This window comes from Sminthopsis crassicaudata, chromosome X, assembly GCF_048593235.1.
Source record: "Sminthopsis crassicaudata isolate SCR6 chromosome X, ASM4859323v1, whole genome shotgun sequence".
NCBI classification, from domain to species: Eukaryota; Metazoa; Chordata; class Mammalia; order Dasyuromorphia; family Dasyuridae; genus Sminthopsis; species Sminthopsis crassicaudata.
Window position 1 is genome coordinate 10,165,378 of NC_133623.1, and position 27,434 is coordinate 10,192,811.

General features: G+C 41.2%; 1 protein-coding gene across 1 annotated transcript in view; it reads left to right on the forward strand.

Annotated features, from left to right (window-relative positions):
• Positions 1-27,434, forward strand: part of WDR44 (WD repeat domain 44) — a 76,308-nt gene that overhangs the window by 14,740 nt on the left and 34,134 nt on the right. Inside the window, exons 2-7 of the mRNA XM_074277429.1 lie at positions 10,961-10,994; positions 17,059-17,133; positions 22,833-23,469; positions 23,675-23,805; positions 25,604-25,696; positions 26,982-27,118. Of these exons, the coding sequence (XP_074133530.1) occupies positions 10,961-10,994; positions 17,059-17,133; positions 22,833-23,469; positions 23,675-23,805; positions 25,604-25,696; positions 26,982-27,118 (1,107 nt within the window). The remainder of the gene's footprint in view (positions 1-10,960; positions 10,995-17,058; positions 17,134-22,832; positions 23,470-23,674; positions 23,806-25,603; positions 25,697-26,981; positions 27,119-27,434) is intronic.

A 27,434-nucleotide genomic window follows, 5' to 3' on the forward strand; every position in this document is an offset into this window, starting at 1 on the left:
GCTAGGCTCTCATTAAGTTCGGGCCTTGCTATGTTCAACGAGTTCTTGGTCTGTGCTTCTTTGCTACTGTGTGCTTCAGTTAGTAGGGAACTGACTGAGATGCAGAGACAAACTTTAGATGGTACTTTTCTATCATTCTAGAGGCCTCATCATGGAAACAGTTCATAGGATCATAGATAACAAACTGAAAGACACCTTAGAAGTAATCTTGTTCAACCCTCTAGTTTTACTGAGGAACAACAGGCCCCAGAGAAGAAGAAATCTGTTGGAAGGCCCATTGGTCCCTTTAAGTGGCCGGGTTGAGATTTTAACCGAGGCCTCCTGACTAGCTGATTTCCAACCATTGTATCTTATTTCATAAATGAATGATACTCAGAATGATTGCATGGCATGATAAACTTTATAAATAAATAATAACTTAGTTTAGCAAAAACCAGATTTTCAGAAACCCTTATTTGGCTTATCTCTAGTTCAGTTTTATTTTGGACACATTCACTGTGTAACTTTTAACCTCTCGAGCCTTCTGTAAATAATACATTGGATTCCATTTGTCTATTAAGAGACGATGGGACTGCTTGATGCCATGGTGAGCTGAGCCCAATAAAGCGAGCATTAAAACCTTTCTAAGTTGTTCTGAGCCTTTGATAAATGAGGACAATGTATAAATATATATATGTATATTAGTCGTGAAATGGGTCTGCCTGAAGCAGCATTGTGGTGGAGTTTTTGGAGGTCTTTCGTCTACCTGGAGCAATCGTAATGCCAATGTGGTTGATTCCACACTGATGGTGTGGTGCATTTTAAGAGATGCTGGCTTTTAGCACAGGGCCTTGTCCTTCATAAAAGTCCTACTCATTTGCTGCATCATGTTGTGGAGGTGACTCCTTACATGGTCTCACACATTATGCCTTTGGAGTAGAAAGTCTGGCAAATTCTACCATACTGTAATGTTTTAAATATGGGCCCAGTTATTTGCTGTTTAAAGACTCACCCAATTAGGTACAGGTTCATCCTTGGCTAGACACTAAAAAACAAGTCTTTGGTCACAGCTACTCTTGAATCAAAGAAATACAAAATGGCCACCCTTAGGCAAGTCAGCAAGCATTTTATTTAGTGCTTACCTTGTGTCAGACAGAGATTAGCCCTGAGAATTCAAATTCTAGTGAAAGACAGTCCCTGTCCTCAAGGAGCTTATGATGAGGGAAGTCTAAGGGTAGAGGAAGGTACCAGCTTAATGGCTAGAGAGAGGCAGAAACTGAAACTGAATCTAGAGAGTTGTTGCTAGTATGAACAGTGGAAATCCTTGGTCAGCTTGGTGATACAGTGAATAAAACTCCAGGTCTGTAGTCAGGAAGTCCTGAGTTCAAACCGGGTCTCAGACACTTCCTAGCTGTGTGACCCTGGATAGATCATTTAACCCTTAGTTTCCTCATCAGTAAAATGATGTGGAGAAGGAAGTGGCCAAGCACTCTAGTATTTGCCTAGAAAACCCCAAATGGAGTCCTTCTGAGAGAGCTGAATGTGACTGAAACGACTGCACAACTTGAGGAGTCCTGAGGTAGAAGGGAGTGAACTTTCAGTGGCATGCTAAAGAAAGTCCCAATGAGTCAGGAGTGGAGGAATGAAGATGTGATTATCCCAGACATTTTCCTTAGAATAGTGAACACTCTTCGGATGGCCTTCTGTTTCTGCAATCATGGCAGCCGTATGGCAGGAAGAAGGGCAGATGGTCCTAAGGATCCCGGTTTTTAGGCCATCTTTAAACATTCACTTTATTTTTGTTATTCTAAATTTGAGATGCTGGTCCAGAGACTAATGGGTCAGTATGCTCCTGAGGAAAATGAATCTTAGCATTCTTGCCATTCTCATTATAAATGAAACCAGAAGAGATAAGGAACTTGGCACTACCTGGAAGGATGGCATCCAAGTTCTCCTAAGGGTGCTGAAGAAACATTAGAACCATGGGATACTATGTCATCTCATTTTATAGCGTTTAGATAAGTGTAAGAAGACCACCCCGAAGATAATTGTAGTTTATGCTGGACCATCTGTTATAATGGATTAGGAAAGAGGAAATCTTTAAAGGGCTTATCCAAATCTTCCAAGCCAAATGTGTGTGTCTCTCTTCTGTCTGTCTCTCTATGTGTGTCACACACACACACACACACACACACACACACACACACATATATGTGTGTGTGTATATATGTGTGTGTGTGTGTGTGTGTGTGTGTGTGTGTGTGTGTGTTAATATTGGGTGGACTTTAGGAGCAGGGGAATGAGCAGGCGGGCATGCCAGGAGGGGAATCCCAACTCTACCACTTTACCTCTGTCATGGGCTCTTTACTGTTTTTGATCCGTGTGGTCTGACGTGGTGTAATTTCCACAGATTCAATGATTGTCTCTCTGAGGGTGATTCGCAGATTTAACATCCCTGACCTCTCTTCTTATCTCTCCAAAAAAGTCTATTAGATATTCTGATATCCCATATATAGCTTAATATCTCAGGGCTATGTCACATTCTACATATTCACAACTGAATGCTTCTTTCCCTGCACTTTCCTCTTCCAAACTCTCCTCATTGTTTGGGGCATCCCCAACCTCCTGTTTGACTCCTCATCTTTACTCTACCCATCCCATCCATTGTCAGATCTTGGTACTTTTATCTTCTTAATGTCCCTCATATGTATGTCCTATTCTCTCCACCCACACAGACAAGTCCCTACTTTATATCCCCCTCTCTCACCCTGCCTATTGCAACAGCCTCCTATTTGATCTCTGCACCTCAGGTGCCTCCCCATGGATGCCCAAATGATTTTTTACAGCCTCATCTTGTGTAGGTATCTTCAGCAGTTGTCCTCACAGCTGCCCAAGTGATTGTCCTCAAGTTTAGTTTAGACCTTTCCACTGAAGAGTACAAGCTAATCCTTCTTAGCTCCCCAGTTTTTGCCCACTTGGCTGTCTTTACACATATTTTAATCCTGCTTGAACGAGTGCTGTCTCCCATGGTGCCCATCTGCCTTTGACCTGGCTTCCTCACATCCCTACAGTATGCTTTCCTTCAGACTCTCCCAATGCCGATCTGCTTTTACGACTCAGCCGAAACCCGGTGTGTAGGAAGCGTTTTTGTCCCCTGCTGCTACTAAGCCCTTTCCTCCTAGATCACCTTCCACCTACTTCATCTTATCTTGCATGTACCTGTTTGCTTCTATCTTGTCTTCCCCCCCTCCCCTGTTAAAATGCAAACTTCAAGCCAGGAATTGTTTTGCTACTTCTTTGTGTAGCTTGGTGAAGCCCTCTGTAGATGCTTTTTTGATAGGGCTCAGTAGGGTAGGAGATACAGCTCAGGAACACTGGAGTTCAGATGTGGCCTCAGGTATTAGCTGTGAGATCCTGGATGAGTCCCTTATCTTCTCTGTCTGCCTCAGTTTTTTTTCAGTTGTAAAAGGAGCTAACAGTAACTCCCAGAGTTGGGCATTGAGCAAATTCGATGATGTTTATGAAGTGCTTATTAACATGGTGCCTGGACACATAGGAGGCAGCTGATAAATGCTTGTTCCCTTCCTGCCTTTGATACCCGTGCAACTTTGGGCAAGTTATTTCGCCTCTCTGGACCTCAGTTTCCTTCTCTATAAATTGGTGCTACCTCCAGGTACAACAAAGACCAGGAATTGAGTCCCATCGTTGACCGAGACTTATTTTTAATGTAGATTTTCTCTGGAAGCAGCATCAAAAACTGGTTTTACTTGTTAGAGGCTCACTGGTTGTAGTGAGGGTCCCATTACCCTTGGGCTCTAGCAGTGTGTTGTAAGCCAAATGGAGCATTCTCTGGGTTCAGTGAGTCAGTTACTACAAGGGACCAAGGATACAACACTGTTGAGAGTGTTGAAATGGAGCAAATTGGGTAAAGTGCCTGATCTGTGTGTGTGGTCTCCATCTTTAATCTTCTTGGAATTGAAATCATAATCTTTATCAATTTTCTGTAGTTTTAACCTTTTATATGTGGCATTTTCTCCAAGTGAGGCCCATTATACTTTCAGACATAACTGGAATTAATTGTGGTGCTTGTTTAGTCGAAACATGGCCTCAGCTGGGATGAAAGAGGTTACAACAAAGATTTGGGCATTTTTCCAGGAAAATGTACAGATCTTTAGAAAATAAGAAGATGGAATCCAGTTTGCTGTACGTGGGAACTGTTTCATTGCAGATTTTCCCAGCTAATTTTTTAGATATAAAAGGAGAATACCTTTGCAATTTTGGCTCTCTATGTGCTTTCCCCCAGTTTGTATATGGCCATTTTTGGAGAGGATACCCCAAATTGAAAGGAGTCAGATGATCACTATGTGACCCCCTGACTACATCATGGTGCTAAAGTCCCATGTATAGCGGGTTTATCTAAATATTGGGCTAAAATTCCCTGCATCTCTGAAATCGAATGTTTTCTGTCTTGCAGGCCATATTCCTCTCCTTTCCCATCTCCACAGAGTTCCCCTCTTACCTAGATGCCCACCAAAGGTCCAGGATGTCCAGCTTTTTTTCACCATTTCTCTATCTTTGGTCTACCATCTGTCCAATGATCTTAAGCTCCTGTCTTGCTGGCAGTGACCTCCCTGGGATCACATCCTCTGATTTAGTCCTGTTCTCTTCTCTCTCCTCACTGTCACTTGGTGGTCTCTTTAGCTGCCTTGAGTTCAGTTTTAATTTCTATGGTGACAATTGGTCTATACATCCAGTTCTTATCTCTCCCCTGAGAGCTAGTCCTCAATCACTAACTGGATACCAGACTTTTCCATTTGGATTCCCTGTAGGCATTTCAAATTTAGCTGTCGAAAACAGAATTGGTGATCTTTCTTCTCTCCACCCCCATGCTGCTTCCCTATTACTATATAGGGCCCTATAAGCCTAATCACCCATTTGCCATTGACTCCTCCCGCATTCACACACACCTCCAACCCCAAATCCAAGCTTCTGTTATGTCACTTTCATACATCCCCTCCTGGGCTCAGACATAGATCCCACCCTAGTTAAAGCCTTCCTGCCTCAAATGTTTCTCCTTCTTCAGGCCTTCTACAAAACTGTTCAAAAAGTACAGATCTGTATGGTGGTTTTACCTCCTGCTTAAACTCAAGTGGCTCCCTGCTGCCTCTTGGATAACCTTTTAAAGACCCTTTGTACAGAATATCTTTCCTGCCTCTTCACACTTCAACTTGCATACTCCCTCTGCCATAACCATTGGATTCCTTTTGAATATGTTATGTGTGTACCATTATCCATTTTGTCTCTCTCATTAAAATGTCAGCTTCCTGAGGGCAGGAGCTGGTTCACTTTTGTCTCTGTTCTCAGAATCAAGCATAGTTCCTGGCACATAGTAGGCACTTAATAAAGCGTTCTGGTTTGATTGACCTTGGTTGGTACCCAAGTAGTTTGTCATCCCTTTGGGCTTCAAAGAAATACACGTTCTCCCTACCCCTTGTTCTCAAGGAATCCTTTCTTATAAGTTTTCCTGTGTCTTGAAATAAAATTATTATGAAAAATATTATTAAAGCTAAACCATTCCAGAGATTGGACACGGCTACCAAGATGAAATTTGAAAACTACCAGGAGCCATGGGTCTTGGCTTGGGCCAACTCTTCCATTTTTTACCTCTCCTCTCCTCCCCTTTTTATTCCCTGTTCCTAGCTCCTGCCACTTCTGCAGTCTGTGGGGAGGGAGGAATTGGGAGTACATAATACCCAAGTAATTGCTACTGAGATTCTGGGAATTAATATCGCCTTTTAAAAATGAGCACCATGAAAATCATAAACTTTTAGATTTCAGAGGCCCTGTGGAGATCCATCTGGTCATTGGTTCAGAGTTTCAGAGATGGAAGGGATTTCATGTAGTTCTTTCCTCTCATTTTATAAAAGAGGAGAATGAGAACCCGGAGAGGTGACATGGCTGAATGATCTTTCCAGTGGCCTGGTGGTCTCTCCATGTGCTGCTGATAGACAGGTTCTGAGAACTTGTGTTAAACGATGGGGGAACCGAGGCTAGAGGCTAGGTCTCTTGACCTGTTTTTTCTGTTCTGGATAGAGTTGCACTTATTCTCCCTAATAGTTGGAGCCAGTTCTGCTCATAGTGCCCACCCCTGGAGTGCTTGAAGGGTTAGGAAGTGTTTTCTAGAGACCATCTTGCTTTCCAGCTCAGTTACTGCTTTCTCTATCTTCAAGAGGAGAGAGTACTAAATCTGGAGTCTAAAGAGTTGGCTTCAAATCTCAGTTCTCCCCCATGACCTTTGTTTTGTAATCAGTAATGGGGATGGGAGAAACAGTGGCACTGATCTTTAAGATTCTTTCCAGCTCTAAACCTCATCATTGCATTCTCTTCATCTTTGAAAACAGCAGAGCAAGAAGGGGCTTGTCCACCTAGTCAGTATAAATGCAAGATGTGCATAATAAGGAAAAAGGCCTCTGAGCAGCCAGCCAAAATGGAAGTTACATAGTCCTTTAAGAATAAAGGGAAGGAAGGTAATCCCCATTTATAGAGCACCTACTGTGTATTTGGAGACCCTCAGGTCTTGATTCATATTTGATCAAATGTTAATTGAGATGAAATCCTAATATTCTGGAGTTATTTGGTTTTCCATCACAGAAAAGATTGGAAGCAGCAAATTAGAGTCTGTCATCTTTCAGAGGCACCATTTATAACAGCAAGGAGGAACAACTGATCATCCAAAAAACAAGAGGAGACAGTTTGGAATTGTTTAGTATAAAATCTCAGTCTGCTTCAGAGCTCAGTAACAGCCTCAGGTGCCGTTTGAAAATAATTGATGTTTTCATTGAATGTAATAGTTTAATTTAATGACCATGTGTCACTGAGAAAAGGTGAAATTGTGTTGTTAAACCCTGCTTTAATAAGGCAGGGATCTGTATAATTCATTTTAGATGGATTTGATGAAATTGCATTCAAATAGAAAAGATCTAATTCGGAGTCAACTAGGAAGTGTGTGTTGCATAGGACACTCTTTCCTGGCAGTGCTCTTTTGAGTTGCTTCTTGAGTTTTACCAATAGATGAGTTCAAAGGCATATTGAATATTAATCTGATTTTCTTGTAACCCATCAAATATTTGACTCCCCTGGCATAGTCCTAGCCAGCTTCAGGAATAGGCAGTTATGTAAGCCATCATTTCAAGATGGGTATCAAAAAAGACTTATCATGTGAAAAGAGTAGGTACCTAGGACTGGTCCCATTCACTCTACATTCTCTTTGCTCTTTGGTTTTCTTGGCACATACAAATTGCCACGGTCACCTTTGCAAATTATGTCTTTCCCCTCCCTACTTTTGACTAGAAACTAATAAGCTTTTTTTTTTTTTTTTTTTTTTTTTTTTTTTTTTTTTTTTGGCTGAGGCATCTGAAGTTAAGTGACTTGCCCAGGGTCACACAGCTAGGAAGGTCAGTCACATTTGAACTCAGGTCCTCTTGACTTCAAGGCTGGTGCTCTATCCACTGTGCCACCTAGCTGTCCCAAAGCTAATATCCTTTTTTTTTGGTAGCTTTTTATTTACAAGATACATGCATGGGTAATTTTTCAGCATTGACAATTACAAAACCTTTTGTTCCAGTTTTTCCCCTTCTTCCCCCTACCCCCTCTCCCAGATGGCTGGTAGACCCATATATGTTAAATATGTTAAAGTATATGTTAAATACAATATATGTATACATGTCTATATAGTTGTTTTGCTGTGCAAGAAAAATCAGACTTTGAAATAGTGTACAATTAGACTGTGAAGGAAATCCAAAATGCAGGCAGACAAAAATAGAGGGATTGGGAATTCTATGTAGTGTTTCATACTCATTTCCCAGAGTTCTGGGTGTAGCTGGTTCAATTCATTACTGTTCTGTTGGAACTGATTCGGAGCATCTCGATAATATGCTTTTGATGGATTAAAGGAGAACTTAATTATGCCCTCTTTAGCAAAATACCATTTTAAAGAAAATTTGTGGTTTACAACTTGAAAGTGATTATGACATGGAGGTAGTGCTGAAACTCCCTTTTGGATGTCTCACTGAATTTACTTCGCCTCTAGGAGCCAACCAGAAGCTCCATCATTCCTTAGTCAGACTCCCTATTCTAGGAAAGAAAAGTAGCTGGGAGTTTGGAATGTGACAGAATCTATCCCGAAGGGGAAAGCACTATGGGTGGCGACGGAGAGCTCACAGAAAAGACTTGAAGAGTGCTCTATCCAGGCATGAAAGAGGTGGTTAAGCATTTCTGCTCAAGAAACTTCCTAGACCACACATGGTGGGAGGAGCCAGGCATTGGGGGAAGAGTTTTTGTGGCTATTTGGTCACCTCTTCCTTTAGGATTGAAACTCCAGCCTGGTCACGTAAGTAAGGGGTGCCTTAGGCCCTAGGAACTTCCAGCTGGGGTTCCAGCACTTCCCTAGTACTCAAACTATTGCTATTTAGTGCTGTGATTTCTTTTCACTTTAATGGTCTGGTAAAATGTGAATTCCGATATGAGCACCTTGGGAGGACAGGGATATTGTCACTTTCAAACCTGCACCTAGTGTTGTGTTTTGCATATTAGTGAGGACCCACTCCATGTTTCTTGAATTGGATAAATAAGAAAACTAATCCACTTGTGGATTTTCCGTGAAGCTTTCCTCCGATATTCTAGGTGTGAAGTCTGAGTGTGTGAGGCTTAGTGTTGGCTGGGGATGGAGCAAAACCAAACATGATTGAAGTAGGCCTTTTTTCAAGCTCAGAAAAAACAGCCCAGGCTCCAAGCTGAGTGCCAGCTGCCAGAGAACTCCTGGGGCTCTGGGATGGATTCCTTAGGGAGCTAGGCCATCTGTTTGCCTTCGATGTGCATAGTTTATTAAAGAGAGCCTCTTGGTCAGGGAGCCCTAGATTCCAATCAAACCTCATGCCTGGCAAATCCTCTCAGTTCCTTAGGCACCCACCTCCCCAAGACTTTTTTAAGTTGTTGAAGAGCTGCCCCATCCACATGGAAGAGTTTCTTCACCAGGAGCTCCCTATATTGATAAGATCCCAAGGGTACACGCCCAGCCCAAGTAGTTGAGAAGCAGTGACCACATTAAGGCATCCCTATAGATGTAGCTTCTTCAGTGGCAGCTGGGAACTAGCAGCCTTTGAGCCAGTGACTGGCTTACATCAGCTCAGAAAATCAGTGATAAGAGAAATGAGCAATGGTAGTCTACCCTCCCACAATTATTCAAATGCATGAGTTTTTATGTGATGGGATTAAGAAATCTCTTGGGCTCTTTTTGGTGAGCTGAAGCCAGAGTTCTTTCTCTTCTTGCACATGTGCTCCTCTTGCACGTGTCCTTCTGAACCTTCCTCCTCTGCCAGCAACTACGGTCCTTCTGCCTTCTCTTCTTATCGCTCCCTCTTCTGGGAGGGAGATCTATTTGAATGCTGGTTTACTTCCCATTGATGTTACTCAATTGATACTGTTAGTATTCTGGTCTCCTTCTGGCTAATGTAGGACAAGAGTCCCAACTCTCCTACTTCCTCATTGTGTGGCTTTGGACTAGTCACTGCCCATCTCTTTAAAATCAGAGGATTGGATTAGTCTGTCTTAGAGGTTTCTTATAACTCTGAATCCTGTGTCTTAGAAGTTTAAGGCTCCCTTGGTGGAGATCTTTTCATTTCTGGGAGTGATTCAAGGTTGTGCTCAGTTTTTAGCATGCAAACTTTTGCTGTCATCTCTTATGTATGTAGGAGACAGTTTGAAAGCTATGACAGGTTGTAGAACTGAAACTGATAATCCCAGGGAAACCACATATTTACTGGGTAGAAAAGTTGCTTCATTTTTGGAAGCTGTTCTAAATTATGATTTCTTCCGTGTTTATACCCAACAGATAATTTTGACATCTTAGTAAAGAGTTTATGGAAGTTTTAAAAAAATATATTTTGATAACTGTATTTTGTTGTAATCGATTTCCTTTGTAATCCTGTGCATTTTATTTTATGCTTTTAAAAGCATTATTCAGAGAGGAGGAGGTCCATAGATTTCTCCAGGTTGTCAGAAGGGTCCATAAAATGACAGACATTATGAACTCAGACCTTAGTAGATGGAAACTAAAAAAAAGTGTCAGCTGTAGGCCAATCTTGTGGTGATAAAGCTGTCATTAGAAGTAAGTCCTAAGTTAACATTAGCAGGTACTAAAAATGGAAGAATGGAAAGGCCACGTTTGAACTCAAAAACTCCTGAGTCCTGGGTCAGTGCTCTATCCATTGTGTCACCTAGTTGTCTTTCATGTCCTTGTTCTGATACCTGTGTGTTCATAGATAAGTTATTTATAACCTCTTTGAACCTCAATTTGCTCATCTGTAAGGTAAGAGTGGGAATTGCTAATTACCTAACAGATTTTAAAAATGTAAAGCAGTTTCTAAATATTAGAGCTGTGTATAAATATCTTACTGCTATGTAGGCCTGGTGATGACCCATAAGTTTGTGGTGTTAGGCCTAGCCAAGGTAATTTGGGAGAGGCTCCTTGCCGGCTTGGTCATGGGATGATGAGTTTTTCCAGCCAGTGCAATTCTCTAGAGCCTTTTCACCGAGGCACACAGTGGGTGGTGATTTGCTTTAGTAAACCCACACATGGTTGTTAAGGGGTAAATGGATGTTTTCAAGGAGCTGTCTACTGGATGGCCCCTAGCAATCTGCTTGGCCCTCTTTTGTTTAAAGTTTGTTATCTGAGCCCTGACATAAAAGCTTAGCTGGCATACTTGTGTCCATAGAGACACGAACTGGGAGGGAGAACTAACGCTGTGCCCGACAATCAGGATGGAAAAAGAAACTCCGCCAACTAGAATGGTGGGTTACCTATAATAACATGTTGTTGAAGATTCCATTTTGTATTTTGGAGTACAGACTGTGTTGGAGCCTTATTAAATGTAGACGACTTTTCCTGCCCACTTACATCTTTTTGCTTTTGTTTTGTCAACAGGTCTCCAACAAAGATGGGTTTTCCATCCTTGAAGGTAAGTTCTTAGACATGTGCATCTCTAGATTTTATCCGGGCTTTCTTCTTTTCTTTCTACTTTCTCTAGATCACCCTTTCCTCCCTAACAACATTTAATATGCCTGACAGTCCTTTGTATGTCACAGCTTGCCTCACAAGCAGCACATTAAAGCATTACCCAACTGTCAGCTAGTATACTATTATGTTACTTGTTCATTTATTTATTGGTTTGAGCCTGTGGTTGCATTACTGTAAGGAACTCTAGTGTGCAAAATTCTTTTCCCCATGTAGATTGGCAAGTTACCTGTGGTCACACATTTGGTATAACTTAGATCTTATTTATTCCAAGGGTAACCCTCTACCCAATATACAAAGCTGCCTCCTAAAATATTATTTATTACTGGATACATAAATAGATGCTCTAGAAACATCTGACCTTAAATATTAAATATTAAATAGTCCATGCTAATATAGGATAGGGATAAAGACTGAACTTGTAACTTCTTTGGTATAGGCAACTTCCTGGTGAGGACCTTCCCTTTCTCTTCCCCACCCTCCCTTAAGGGAAATGCCTTCTCTCCAATGTAGTATCCTAAGAAATTGTCTAGGGCGTGTGTGTCACGGCAAGGTCTGAACCATTGGTTTCCTGGCTTCAAGGCTGGCCAGCTGGCCATTAGAATGTGAGCTCTTTAAGGGCAGGAACCATCTCTTTTACGTTTGTATGCCCAGCACTTAGCACCATTCCTGTTACATGGCAGAGTCTTCCCTCCCTCTTTCTCTCCCTCCTTTTCTCCTTCCCTCCCTCCCTTACCTTCTCCCTCCCTTCTTCCTTCCCTCTCTCCCTCCCTCTCCCCCTTACAAAGCATATGCATAGGTAATTTTTCAATATTGACCCTTGCAAAACCTTTTGTTCCAAATTTTCCCCACCTTCCCCTCACTCCCTCCCGTAGCTGGCAGGTAGTCCAATACATGTTAAATCATGGGAGAGTCTTAATGAAGGTTGGATCTGTCTATATCACACTGGCTCTCTTATCCCATCATAAAGAATACAGATTTTCCTTTGATTTCTAATCTTTAGTCTATAAGAGAGCAGCTCAACATATAAAGGAGAACTAATGACTTTTCCCTCATTGGCGGTTTTTAGTATTTTGAGTCATAAGTGCTCACTTTCACATCTTGGCCACCAGCTATATTTGCAGTTCTCTAGGAGATGCCATGGGTTCTATGATTAAGTGACCCATGGTTCCAACCCCTTGAGTAGCTTCAGAATGTTCTAAGGGAGCTGATAGAGAAAGAGACCCTGGAAGATGATAGAGCGGGACTTGGCTTTTCTGGTATGTTAAAGCAGGAGGTTCCTTAGGAGTTGTGGCCTGGATTTGCCAGGGAAGACCTGGTAGAGGAAGTGGCCTTTGAATTGAGGAAGTGTAACATGCACTCCTGGCAGTTACTATTACCAGTCTGTCCTAGGCCCAACAGAGTACCTTTGACCACTGACCTTTGCAGTGTCAGCTCTACCCGGCTCGCCTCCTCTTGAGGCCTTCAAAGGTCTCTGGCCATGATTTCTTGTATCTATAGCTTAATAACCGGTAGCGCACTCAACAACAGCCACGTGTAATCTTAAAAGCCTTTATTATACCTACTCACATAATGCCCTGACTTGATGCCCTGACTTGTTAACTTCTTACCTCTCACAGCTCCATCAGCTTGGCTCAGCTACCCCAGGTTAGGAAGCCAGGTTAAAGAGCGCCAGGTTAAAGAGAGCGACCGCTGTCTGCAGTGGGCTTATATAAGGCCTGTGAGGTCACAGACCCAGCCAATCATTGAGAGTCATCACCCATTACGAAGCTATCTCAGTATGGCCAAGATCCCACCCCCAGGGCAATCCTAATATCCACAGAGGTTACTTCCTGGGGCACTCAATCTCCCTTTGCACTGTGGCGCCACCCGTTTAAAGGGCCCTTACAATTAATTCCCTTCTCTTGTTTTTCGGGAACCGCATCCTTACAAGGAAGAAAGGAGAGCACTCCTCATTGAGAAATAATAAGAGTGTGTGCTTTTAAAAAGAGACAAGAATGGGTAAGGGATGTTTGGGGAAGGAGTGAGCAGACTGGGCTATGTGGGATTTGGAAAGGGAGGATTCTAAGAAGTTTGTTCACAAAGGGATATTATCTCTAAATCATGTAGGTCTCAAATGCTGTTCTGACGATTAAAGTTTTAGCCTGTCAGACACAGGGAGCAGTTGGATATTTCTGAGCAATAAAAAGGAAAGATTAATCTGATAGCAATGTATAGGATAGATCAGAAAGGGCAGAGACTGACTGTGGGGGGGACCAGTTGTGAGGCTCTTGGTATGTTCATCTAGCCTTTGTTTGCCCTCCCAAAGTGGTCAGTTCATCTCCCTTTTGGATTGGCATAGGATTGTTAGGAAGTGAATGTGTGTGGAAATCTGCCTTATTCTACTGCTCAGCAACTTCCTCCTGTTGTTCCCAGTTTTGTTCTCTTTTGGGCAAACGCCTTTGATATTTTTTATTAAAAGCCAGATGCCATGACAGAAGTAATTGTATTGCTAGAGTAATGTCAGATTTTTCCTCTTTTATCAAAAGTTGTCCTAGTATTAAGAATCATTAGTAGAAATATTAATAGCTGTTATTCCCTTCCACTAAAAATGGAGTGTGACTTGTCAAATTTAATATCAGTTAACATTTCCATAGTGTTTGAAGGTTTGCAAAGTACTTCACAAATATTAACTCATTATGGGCTCATTTGTGAAATGTGGGAGCATTTATTATCCTCCTTTTACAGATAAGGAATCTGAGTTTCATTAAATGGCCTGTCCATGTTCACACAACAGGAGATGGTGTTTGAACTCTGGTCTTCCAGGATTCAAGTCCAGTTAAATTTTTAAAATGTCTTTAGCATCAGTTGAACAACACCAACAGTAGTGCCAGGGATGAAGAAAAAACTATCTGGATCACCTGCCATATTTTTGAATTGATTAAGGAGTAGGTTCCCAAAGTCTGCTGGCTAAGTTTGGCTGGATGACACCTAGCCAAAGTGTGGAGGCAGCTAGATTCAGGACCCTTGTTCTTTAGTGATGGGACAGCCCTGCCAAATAGGAAGTGAAGAGTTAGGCCAAGGCTTGTGTTGCAGATGTGGACTTAGCTTTGGGAGTAGTTAAGCTGAAACTTGGGTCTAGGTGGTAGAAGAACTTGAACCTCATGAAAAGTAACAGCAAGTTTCAGTGGTTTAAGGCATTAAGATTCATCATGAGGTGACTGTAAAGCTAGCCAACATTTAGTATCTTCTATGTGTTAGGCACTGTGCTGAGCTCTTTGACCCTCACAACCCTAGGAAGTAGATGCTGTTATTAACCTCATTTTACAGGTGAGGAAATTGAGAAAATTAGCTGACTGGCTCAGGTTCATACAGTTAGTAAATATCTGCTTAGGCTGGATTTGACACTGGTTTTTCTGGCTTCAAATCCCATGCTCTATCCACTGGGCTCCTCAGCTCTATTGGGATAAGAGGCCTTCTAAGTAATTTCACTTTATAAAATTCATAGTCTCTATTGATGGATATCATGTCAGAGGTGGAATGGTAAAGAGCAAAGATGACTATAATAGAAGTCATGATTTGAGCCCTTAAAGTTTCTTGGACAAGTACCTGAGCCACTTTCAAGCCTCAGTTTCCTTGTTTTGAATTTGGAGGAAAAGGAGCTGCCCTACCTCCATCACAAGATAGCTTGGAGGCTCAAGTGAAATAGTATAGGCAAATCCATTTCAAAGCCTTCAAGCACTAGGAAAATATGAAGTAGTGCTGAATTAAGCTTATGACTTCCTGCATGTCACTTTTTATTCGTTAAGTTTCTAGTTTAAGTCCAGCATTAAGTAGCGATCTATAACTCCTATGAAATAAGATGGAATACTCTTCATATTTGGAGCTGTGCTTCACTGATTTATTTACAGATAGTGTTTATCTACAGCAAATATTCCTTTGAAACATAAAGGAAATTGAGGTAGAATATTTATATGGATATATGCTTAGGTTATTATAGAAAATGCAACGTTATGTTGTAGAAAAATTCAGATTTTAAAATAAAAGGTCATTTTTTTTCAATGATGTTCACTGCATTTCATTCTCTTTTACCTACCCCCTTTGACAAAAATAAAAAGAAAACCATTGTAGCATAATGTATCAAGGAAAGCAAATTCCTACATTGACCATATTCAAAAAATATGTGTATTCTGTCTTGAGACTGGCACCTCTCTGGCAGTCCACGAGCAGCATGTTTCATCAGGAGCCCTTTGGAATACTGGGTTGTCCTTGTGTTGATTAGATTTCTGAAGTTTTTGAGAGTTGATTGTCCTTGTTTCCTTGTTTAAAAACAAACAAACAAACAAAAAACAGTTGTTTAAGAACCAGTGGAATAAAAATAGTGAACTCCTGGATGACTACCAGTAATCCATTATTCTAGAGTCTCATTGAAATACTGATGTGTCCCTGAGTTCTTGAAGACTCTCACAGGGAAACTACAACATGTGCTATTAAGCTTGAAAAGCTTGGAATTTGGGCTGGAGAGCACATCTTTTGCTTCAGCATATTCAAGTTCAGGGAGTTTCAACTCCAGGCTGGCCATCAGGTGAAGGATTTTTTTGGCTAAAACCACTCTCTAACACTTTTTATTCAGTTTCATAAAGGGATGGCAATCTCTTTCAGTGAAAGGAATACCTATATGAATAAAATTGACATCCTTTTAAGTATTGAAATTAGTGGGATAGTTGAAAGTATTTCTCATATGTTTTATTACTACTATGAACAATAATTTTTATAGAGAAAGTTACTTTTTAGAGTGTTTTCCATATATTCTCTTAATTCAGCCTCACAACTGTTCTGTGAAGTGTTCCCCGTAGGCTTTCCCTTCTGTCTGGAAAGCCCTACTTCCTCCCTTGTTTCTTATTGAGTTCTTGTCTTCCTTTAAGATTCACTTCCCACAAAATAGAGAGGGAGTTATTTGGTACATGTTGTTTTCTCCCTATAGATTGTAAGTACACTGAGGGTCAAAAATTCTTTGGTGATTTAGTTTTATAGTTTAGGAAGAAAGATTGCAAGGTAATCTCAAAGACATGTATGATTATATAAGGCTGTATCTATATAATATGGGCTAGAATATTGTATTTCCCAGCCATTTATTAGCCATGTTGCTTCCACCCGGGCCATCTTCTTTACTTCCTCCTTATGGCAAACCTGAATTATACCCCAGGAAACACTGTGGGCTCTTATCTGTACCCCCTTCCCAACTCATCTTCGTATGTTATCATTCCCCATTAGAATATAAGCTCCACGAGGACAGGCTATCTTGCTTATATTTGTTGTTGCAATACCTATCACAATGCCTGGTACATAGTGCTTAATAAATGCATGTTATATCTGTTCATCCATCCATCCATGTATCTAATTTCACATCTGACAAATGTTAGAAGATCTCTAGTCTTTTTCGACTACATTCTAAATAGAATGTGTTATTTCATGTTTTTACTTAGAATAATTTTGAACCATGTTGGGATTTTATTGAGTAGATTCTTTGGAGAATTTATGAAAAGTCAAGGCAATGAATCCCATGGGGTGAAATGGCACGGGTAGGAAGTGATCTGCTGACAGGATCACCCACACTGATAAGTTTAGCTCATAGAGCAGAGTATTTAGTGGAGACTGCTCCCAAATGCCAAATATAGCTTGCATATGGTGACTCATAATTTGAAATCCATTCTAGGGTTAGGAGTCGCATTAATGTTGCCATAACTTTATAGATATAAAATAGCTGTGATGTTAAGGTTTTTGCTTTGTGTCTTTTATCATCCCAAACACATCTATTCACACAGATATACATATTCCCACTTTCTGAATTGCATATTTGTGTTAAAGAGTACTACAAAGAAAACCAAAAATTGACATAAGCCTTCTATAATTAACATATAAATTGAGGCTTTTAGGAGTAAAGATACCAAGGTTTTTTGATCTGTCCTTACTTTTCTTTTTTAAAAATGGAAGTCTCATTCAGGTTTGTCATTTTGTTGTTTTTCCAGGAAACAGACAGCCTTAAACACAAAATTGGACATGAGCCCCTTGTTCAAGAATTGAAACAAGATGATTCCAAAAAGGTCAGTTGAATTTCGACTTTGGCCAACTTTAATAAGAGAATGGTTTTTCCTCACCAATATGTTTCTTGTATCATGTTGAGTACATAACTATTTGATAAATTATTTTGTAGAATTTGTTAGTACTGTGAAAATATCTGTTTCTTAAAAGTATCAGTCTTTAAATAATCTCATTTTTTATTATAAAAATGACTTTTTGACACTTGACAAATACAGTAGTAATTTGTAAATAGTATTGGTAAAAGTGCATGGATAGAAATGGATCCATGTTGGGATTAGAACCAGGTGTTAAAGTGCAATGTGTGAGAGGTACGCTAGATTCCTGGGGTTCCCTGGTCATCTGTGTCAAGTCCTTGGTCTTACTCCTACCCTTCTTCAGATGCTTCTTATCAAAAGGAGCAGAGACCTGGCTTTTTTAGGTGTGGAGAAATGTGTGGAGAACAAGCCAGAAAATCTGATCGTGGGAGGGCTTGATGCACCAATATTACAAGTGATTAAATTTTGGGGGAGACAAACGTTGTATCGGACATGGTCCCTGTTCTCCCTGTGTGTGAACTCTTTTTGAGGAGATCAGGTGTATGGACATGTGTGTATGTTTCTACAGATATAATATACAAGCTTATAGTTATATACAGGTGTTCTCTTCCCCTTTCTCTGCGTATACATTATTGTAGCATAGTTGTATTGGCATGCATATATGTACACAGCATAATCACATGTGTGTGTGTGTATGATATATACACTAAAGGAATTCAGAAAAAAATTGCTTAAAACCAAAGCAAGAGAAATCACTGAGCAGAGTAGTGAATTGTTTAACCATTACTAGATTCCAGCTTTTAGTCCGTGACTCTATGCAAGAGCCAGATGTTTATTTGTCTGTTCATTACACAAGGGTTTTGTGCTTACTATGTACTAGGTTAGGCATGAGGGTGTGAAGACAAAAATAGAAAAATGTCTTTCTCTTTATGATTGTGGGAGGAGGAGGAGGGAGATTTACAACATTCATAATAGCAATAATAAGAATGTTAGTAGCTAACATTTATATAGAACTTTAAAGTTCATAAAGCACTTTACACATATCCCATTTGATTATCTCAAAAATCTGGTAAGATAGGTGCTGCTGTTATCACTATTCATAGCTGAGGAAACTGAGGCAGAGGTTCAGTGACTTGCCTAGGGTCATGTAGCAAGTAAATTGCTTGAATTTGGGTTTTACTGTCTCTGAGTCCAGCATTCTCTCTACTCTGTCATGGAAGTGAAAAAATAAATAGGATCTAATTTGAGGATGGAGACAGCATGATCAAGTTGGGAACAGGAAAGCTCCCCCCATAAGAGAAGGAAATGAAGGTTTTAAAGAGAGGGAAGTGAAGAAGGACTTTATTCCAGGAATAGAAGACAGTCTCTGGGCTAAAGTGCAGAGAGGCACAATGCAAAGCTGCCTTTGAGGAACTCAGAGTTCACTGGTTGGCCTGCAATACTATTGAAGGGGAAGAAGAAGAGGATGGCAAGGAAATCTAGAGGCCCACTGTCATGGGCCTTTAGTGCCATATGAGGAGTGAGGAGTTTCTGAGTTACCTTACAGTGGATCTACCACCCAGTGCACTGGAGGCCATCTTGTTCTCTTTGAGATTTGGGAGAATTCTGGAGCTAAATTCATGACTTAGTTCTTAAGAAGGAAGCTCTCTAGCTTCATTTTCCCCCTTGAAATTAACTGTTTAATTGGGGGGGGGGAAAGGTTGGGGAGAGAGTAGATAATTGTTAGGGAAATAGCGGCAGTAGTACAGAAACTAGAATTAAAGGTGTGTTTGAGGCCCTAGCTATTCAAGGGTAGATGATAAAATGCTAGGAGCTGCAGTCTAAAGAGGAAAATGAGAGAAGCACACGGCTTTGCCTCCCTACCCCTTGCCCAATTTCCCATGAAGGGAACCAGAGAGGTTATAGTTATAGGGAGCGAGCAACGAAGCAAAAACTCTATCCCAAGAAGAGGACTCCTAAGCTAGGGGACAAAGTTAAAAAGCAGTTCAGTGAGCAGACTGTCATTTAGGGACAGACTTAAACCTTGAAGAAGTTGTAAGGAGGCCTATCTGAGGTCAGTTAGGTATCCAAGACTAGTGCTCAGCCCCTTCTGCTTTTTTGTTTTTGTTCACTTTCAGCCACGTCTGACTCTTTGTGATCCCAAATATTCTTGACAAAAATACTGGAGTAGTTTTTTATAGTGAGGAAACTGAGGCACTTGCCCAGAGTCAAACCACCAGGAAGTGTATGAGGCTGGACTTGAATTTGGGCCTTCCTACTCCAGACCTGGTACTGTATCTTACTGGGCTGTAAACCTGGCTAAAAGTGGTCTAGAGAAGAGGTTAATGAACTATTGGAGGAGTTATCCAAGAGGAAGGAAGGTTGTCATTGGTATCAGCCATAGGAAATGATGGGATCAACTTGCCCAATAGCAAAAGGTTGAGAAGTAACTGGGTGATGAAGGAAGCCGGTTCCTTCCTGGAATTTGGAGGTGAAAGAGAGGAGGTATCAAGAATGGTTACACGAAGGGATGACAGAATGGCCAGTGAAGAGGCTTGAAAGAATAGAGTAGGTCTTAGAACATCTGTTGGCTGTAGGGAAAGCGCTGGTAAATAGGTTGTAAGTGAACTAGGTGTTGAGGATTGAGAGAAGGATTAACATCTCTCCTGGATGTGACAGACTTAATGGCATCCTTAGCATTAATTCTGCAAGTGTCTCTTAAAGACTGGATCACAAAACTAATTCTGAATGTATTTGAAAAACTAGATAACACATGATAACATTAGAAGTGACCATAGGAATTTAGTATAAGGAGGGTTCTGGGTAAATTAGTTACAAGGCAGGCTTCACAGAGGGACAGTCAGAGTTGGGCTTTAAAGATTAAGTTAGATTTGATGAGAGGGGAGAGAACAACCTGAGCCATGCCTTGGGAGTAGGAATAAGCTTACAGGATTGTGTTTGAGATAATGAAGAGATGTTCATATATGGAAATACTGAGAAAATCTGTGGAGGGCCTTGAATGTCAGGATGAGGATTCTGTACTTGCCATAGTAGACATTGGGGAGGCAGTGGTGAGTCTTGGAAGAGGCATGAAAGATCTTAGAAGCAGATTAATTGTACTGAGTCATCAGAATATAATAGTCATTGTTCAGTCGCAGAGCTGCTAGGGACCTCGGGCAGTACTTGGCTATGATGCACAAGGGGGTACTAGAGGCTCCTTAAGAGGCTCCTGTCGTAAGACAGCCAGAAGGTGCCCAGGGCCTCAACGACAGGGCTGGTGACAGAAATCAAGAGCAGGGTGCGTAATAGAGACATTTCAGATCGATTCGGTGCCTGAGTCTGGATGGCAGAGAAGAAAAGTCAAAACTAACCCCACATTTCTGAGTCGCAGGACTTGGAGAACATTTATTGGATGCCCGTTTTGTGTGGGGCCGGCAGAAATGGGAGAGAATTGAGCAAGAGAAGCTTGTTATTGTTTGTGGGTGGGGAGTGATGATGAATTCCATTGGAATGTATTTAGTTCAAAAACCAGAACTTAACTGCCTCCCTCCTGAAAGAATGGCTCTTGAGAGAAGGATTTGGAATGTAAAGGCTAGAGCTGTAAGCAAGGGGAAGCTCTAAGGAAAATGGTGTGGCTGGTCTTTGGGGGCAGGAAGAGGTGCTGATTGAGCATGGATCGGTCAGTGCAGCGTCATGGAAGCGAAGGGAAGCTGCCAGTGCATTCCACTCTGATGGCTGACCTATCCTGATTGTTTCAGTTTTGATAATAATCCACTCCTCTGCAGTTCTCAGTAAAGGAAGAGCAGTTGAGTAGAGCATTGGATTCAGCACGAAGTTGGGCAAAGTCCAATCTGGGAGCCTTAAAGGGAACTAATGGAGAAAGGCAGAACAGTATTTGGGCCATGTTTCCTAACAGGACTGATCAGGCCTTGTTATCGGGAGGTAGTGGGCATTCTTGAATCAGAAATGTGAGCTATGGGGAAGAGAGCAGCTGGGAAAGGAAGACTGGCTGGATCAACAGAAAACTCAGGCTTCATGTTATCTTTCCTAGACCTCAGTTTCCTCTTCTGTAAAAAGGGGGTTGCTCTAAGGTCCCCTTCAGCTCTAGATCTAAGATTCCTTGACTTGTCAGTAAAGCATGAGGCAAGGTTATCTGCTTAGAGAGATGTTGGGGTAAACTTCAGACTTTGAGGAAGAAGGAACAAGCTTGGAAACATAGCTGTGCATTTGCCAGTACTCTGTGTCTGAGAGGACTGATGGGATTGGAGACCACTACTGAGTACCCAGAATACCCTGTGGCATTTGGCAGAAATTTGTAACGGGCCCGATAAGTGTGGTTCAATGATTTCCTCCAGAACACCTCTGTGGGCCAAGAGTAGGGTAAGGGAACTGGTAGGGATTGCTATTTGGCAGATCTACGTGGTCAAGGATGGTGAAGGAATCATTGAAACAGCTGATCGTGTTGTTCTGGCTTGGCCAGGGCGACATCTTCATCTTAGTTGTGTATGGCCTACGTTTGAAGCCTCTCACTCAGAAGCTTGGGTTCAGTGTCCTTATTCATGGAAGAGTAGAGAGTTTGGTAGACAAGTTTCAAGCTGGACTGTGATGCCTATTGTTTCTCTCTCAGTTGTGATCTCCTGCTCCCATTTTTCCAGCCTTGGCATCAGCTGCAGGCTTCCTCGAACCTTAGTTTTCGATTGTTGTCCGAGAAGCATTGCTGAGCCAGATGTGGCTTGCTACTTGGAACTTAGCATCTTTTGGCCTTGTTTCTGTTCTGGTACTTTCCTGGGTTTCTTACCCTCTCATTAGGGTCTTTAGTAGGTATATAAAACCAGAAACCACCTTTTTGTACCAAAAGTTAGGTGGCAGCACAGTGACGGGAATATGGGATGGACTTAGGATCAGGCAGACTTGAGTTCAAATCCAGCCTTGGATATAGAGTAGTTGTGTGACCCTGGGCGAGTCACTAACATTGTTTGCCTCTGTGTTCTCATCTGTAAAATGGGAATTATAATAGCATCTGCCTCCCAGGGTTGTCGTGAGATCAAATGAGTTTACTTTTATGTAGCTATATCTATTTTATATATTGCTTTGGAAGCCTGAAAGTGCTGTAGCCATGCTCCCTAATGTTGTTAATACTGGGTAAAATCCTAGGATTATAGTATCCAGCCCAGCCCCCTCATTTATACATGAGGCCCACAACAGGCAGATACTGGGCTAGAGTCATACAGCACAAATAGGGTTTGAAACTCAGATTCCTTGGCTGTGGGCCTAGCTCTTTTTCTGCTGTGTCACCAGAGTTCAAATCCTGCTATGACATTTACTAGTTGTGTGGCTATGGGCAAGTCACTGCACCTGTCTGGCCTCAGTTCCCTCACTTGTAAAATGAAGATAATGCTTACGCTAGCTTTGTGAGCAAAGTGCTTTGTAAATATTAACATACTAGATGAATGGCAGTTTTTATCATTATTAAGGTTCAAATGGGTGCTTGAACACCTGGTTAACATGGCTAATAAATCTCTAAACAGTTGTTTGAATTAATATAGCATGAATATGCAAACGACTTGAAAGGTTGGGCTTAGCTAGAGTGGGCTGAACTTTTTGATTCCTACATGGGCAGTCTGCTGCGCTGGCTTAGAAGTTCAAAGAATGCCTTCAGAAATATCTCAACTTTGCTCTTTTTTCAGATTATTGACAGTATTATTGAGGAAAGCCAGAAGGACCAGCAGCTTGAAGGTGAACCTTTGGATTCCAAGGGAAAAGAACATTCAGATCCACCGTCAACTGTGGGTACTTTGGTTGTTGGAACAGACCTTCTGAGCAATATTCCTGGACAATTAGCCACAGATCAAGGGTCACATGATGCTAACAAAAGAGAAACACAGACTGCATTTAAAGAAACCAAACCTGAATCTGGCAAATATCTTTGTCCTTATGAAGATCCCGCCGAGAAACAAGCGAGTAAAGCAGCTCATGTAACAGAAATCAGTTTGACAGACAAGCATAATGTCACGGAAAAAGAAGCAGCAGCAGCCAAAAGAGAGGAAATAAAACCAACTGACATTTTAGAACAGGTACCAACGGACTTCTTCCCTCCCAAAGAGGTAGCTACAGCAGAAGAAGTAGCTCCTGTCAAACCCCCAAGACATATTTCTGCAGAACCAGATATCGTGGCGAGCACGAAGAAACCCGTCCCAGCTCGGCCTCCTCCCCCGGCCCATCACCCTCCACCTAGACCACCTCCTCCTGCCCGGCCGGCTGCTCCACCCCGGAAAAAGAAAAATGAGTTAGAGTTGGAGACTCTGAAAGCAGCGGAGCTAGAAGGCAAGTATCCTGGAGGCCCACTCTGAAGCCTAGAGCCCAGGAGCTTCAAGCAGTAGTGATAGGCATGACTAGCAATTGTGCTAGACATTGAAGCTCATGTCATATTAAATAGAGGAAACTGGGAATTAGTGTTTGAATGTTCCTGCTGGGAAGGTTGATGGGAAACGATATGGGTATTGTCTCTCTAATTCTGAGTCTGTTGTAGTTCCTAGAGAGAATTTTGCACCTGGTAGTGCTTTGACTTCCAGTTCGTCTTCTACATCCCATTCCAAGGAAACACAACCTTCCCTTGATTTGGCAAGCGCGACCTGTGGAGAAAAAGTTGTCACTGATCAGGTGAGTGTAGTCCCATTTACTGAGACAAGAAGAATTGTTCACTTCTCTGAAACTAGAAATAAGATCTTGACCTGTTGCTTTCTATTCTGACCTCACACACCAAACTCATGTCTGATGTTGAATGGAGACTTCTAGGTCTCCAGAAGGAAAGGAAGCTATGGAAACAATTGATATTTAGGTTACTATTGTGTTTTTATCAGAACACATTGACCTTTTAGAAATATGAGCAGCTGCCATCGTGACTACTTGTGTACATGAGAGTTAGCTTGAAGCACATGCGTAGCATGGATCATGCCAGGAATACCTGGAATCAAGTTCTGCTTCCAATACTTGCTAGCTGCTTAACCCCAGGAAAGTCACTTACCCTTCTGTGTGCACCTCAGAATGAGATGCATTGAGGGTAGGAGTGCCTCTGGTTGATGGCCTTATCAATCCTTGTCTTAAGCAATAGAGAATCTCGAAAAGTTTAAGTATATGTTGAGAAATCACTACAGAAAAATTATATTCCCCATTAACTCCCCCAAATAGACTTCTCCATTCTACCGAAGAAGAGTTCAGAAAACCTGGCCAGCTCTGGCTGTGTGTGTGTGTCTGTGTGTGTGTCTGTGTGTCCCAGGCCTCTGGGGGCAGAATTGTCACTACGTTGTCCAGATTTCTGATGTCTTTTGGGTTCTTTGTTATCGTGGGTGTTGTGTAAATTGTGTTCCTGGTTCTGCTTATTTAATGTCAGACTTATTGATGAGTCTTTCCAAGTTTCTCAGAACCTGTCATATTTGTTGGGTTTTGTGCCAATCAATGAGTGTGGTGAACTGGAAAGGAAGTTCCTTATTGGTGTAGTTGGGATGTTACCTCCCGTCTGTGAGTATGGGGTATTTACCTAGTGCTGGAATAGTGGGAACGTGATTTAGTGAGTTCCTTTTAGATTCCAAATTCTTTTTCACAATGGTTGAAATCATTAATTTGTAATTACCTCAGTGATGCACATGTGCATCTTTGTCTGATATTTGCCTGTCATCTAATGGATATGAGATGAAAACCAAAAAAAAATTTTTTAATTGGCATTTCTCTAATTATTAATGATGGGCCAATTTTCCCCCTCACTTTTGTTGGTAGCTTGACTTTCTCTTCTATTGAGAGCTGCCTGTTCTCATCCTTAGGCCCTCATTTATTGGAGCTTGAGTCCCATTCTTCTGTCTCTCCCCATGCTTTCTTCATACCAGTCCCGCCCTGCTGGCTGCTTTAGCGTCATCGCAGGGATGTTGAAAAAACGATGGAAAATGCTTCACATTCCTGACCCAGTTTTGCCCAAACAGATATTTTTTTTTCACAATATCTTTTAAAACATGAAAACTTGCCGAGTAGCTAGGGTTGGGGACATGTTTGCAGTGTGCCAAATGTGAGCATGCATCAAGCGCAACAGGTGGCAGAGCCAAAAGGGCAGTGGAATACAGGACATCCACGCCCTTTTAGTCCCGCTCAGCAGCCGACCTATTTTTTTCTGTTACCCTACCCCTTGGAGAGTGCCAAAACTCTCTTTGGGTGGGTCCAGATGGAGCACATTTCTTTTTTTGTCAAGGTTAAAGAACCAGCTACTTTGTGGGTAATGGAGGGTCAGTATGGACGGTGTTTAGCATGCTAGGAACATTAAGTCACCAAAATGGACGTTTTCCATTTTCCATTTTAATAGATTTCATCATCAGAAATGTTGAAACTCTTCACAGCTGTGTGTGGTAATGGCTAATTGAAAGTTCTCTGAAATTGTCTGTTGGGTTTGCTTTTTATAATCTTATAACTTCAGGAAAATGGAAAATCATCTGATGGGCAGACAACCGGGGAAATGATGGGCCCTCAAAGACCAAGGTCCAACTCCGGGAGAGAGCTCACTGATGAGGTAACTGTTAAAATGGCTTTTTTTAAATGGTTAAAAGCATCATAATACAAAATAAATGAAGAATGCTGGAGGTGACCTTCAAAATAATTTTAAAAGGGGATCTCTAACTTTCTTTTGATTATTTAAAATAAGGGGAAAATGGGACCTTGACCTAACAGCTATATGTCCCTCAAGAAGTCATTTAACTTCTGATTCCCTCAGTTTCCTTATCTGTAATTTGGGGAGAGTAAACGGCCACCTCCCAAAGTGGTGGTGAGATTCAAATGGGATAATATTTGTAAAGCACTTAGTATAGTGTCTGGCACATAGTAGGTTTAAAAATGGTGATGATACATTGTTTTAAAAAGTCATTGTCATATGATGGTTTTGATAATTGAGGAAAAGCAAGAACCATGATTTATAGGCCAGCTTCTTAAACTGTTGGTTGCGATCCCATATAGGGGTAGTGAGACTGAATGTGGGGGTTATGAAATTATGGTTTATTTTCAGTAAATCTTTGAATTCCTTTTTTATATATCTATATGCCTGGAGTCAGACCAAAAGGGGTTCCAAGTGGAAAAAGTTTAAGAAGCCCTACTTTATAGGAATGCTAGAAGGTCACCTTAGTTCTAAAGTTAAGTACCCAATGATTCTACTGGCACATACTCTTGTCCATACCAGACAGCATGCGATGTGTACACACTTTGTTTTTGAGTGCTTTCATCCAAAATAGAAAGGAATTAACTGATCTGAGAAATTGGAGAAGGGTAATCAGGACCAGAATAGGAATCCTCTGGTTGGAGTGGAGCCATGGTGGGAATGGTCTAGAACAGAGAGTCAGGGAAATGGAGAAGAGGAAAGAGGCTGGGGTGACAGGGAAGAAGCAACACAGCTGTAATCCAGAAACTAGATCATTGCAGAAAGAGAGATGTCAAGATTTTTGCTATTCAGAGGCTATAGGAAGAAAGGCTCTCTTTGATTGTCTTGGTAGACTCTTTGGCTCGTTCTTTTTACTACTGTGATTATGAGGCAATATTTATGTGGCATTGTCTATTACAGCATATTATGTGACGGTTCCATCCTTTGTAGCATTATTAGTATACTATGAATATTGGTCAGCGTTCATTGCTTCTGCTCCCTAAGTCCTGATTGTTTTTCAAGCAATATATCCAATGTTTCTTCTATTTTAAATATATACTATTGTATGTCTCTGGATATCTTTTTCTAAGAGAATTCTCCTGAAAGATTCAAGTAAAAATATGAAAATTGTTGGGGGTCTGGTCCTAAGCATTCTTCTTAATTTTAGGAAATTCTTGCCAGTGTGATGATTAAGAACCTTGATACCGGAGAAGAAATACCTTTGAGCCTCGCAGAAGAAAAATTGCCTACCGGAATTAATCCTCTCACTCTACATATCATGAGAAGGACCAAGGAATATGTAAGGTATGGTTTTATCATTTGTATAAGAAAGATTTCCTTTTTTAAATACTTTTTTAAAAATTCTGAACTGAACCAACTACCTCAAGCCTTCCAGTTTGTAAAGAAGAACTAATAAAAGGATCATATATGAAGTCATGACTTTCCATTACAGAAAGTATTTTTAGAAAGTGTTTATTGAATTTAATGGGGTAGTAACAAAATGACCCTGTTCATTCCAAAGAAATTCTCAGGATGATCTACACTTTCAGTTTTCTTAAGAGAATATTTTAAAAATTTGTATCATCATGTAGGAAGTAGTAGCAGACTGAAGAATTCGTTT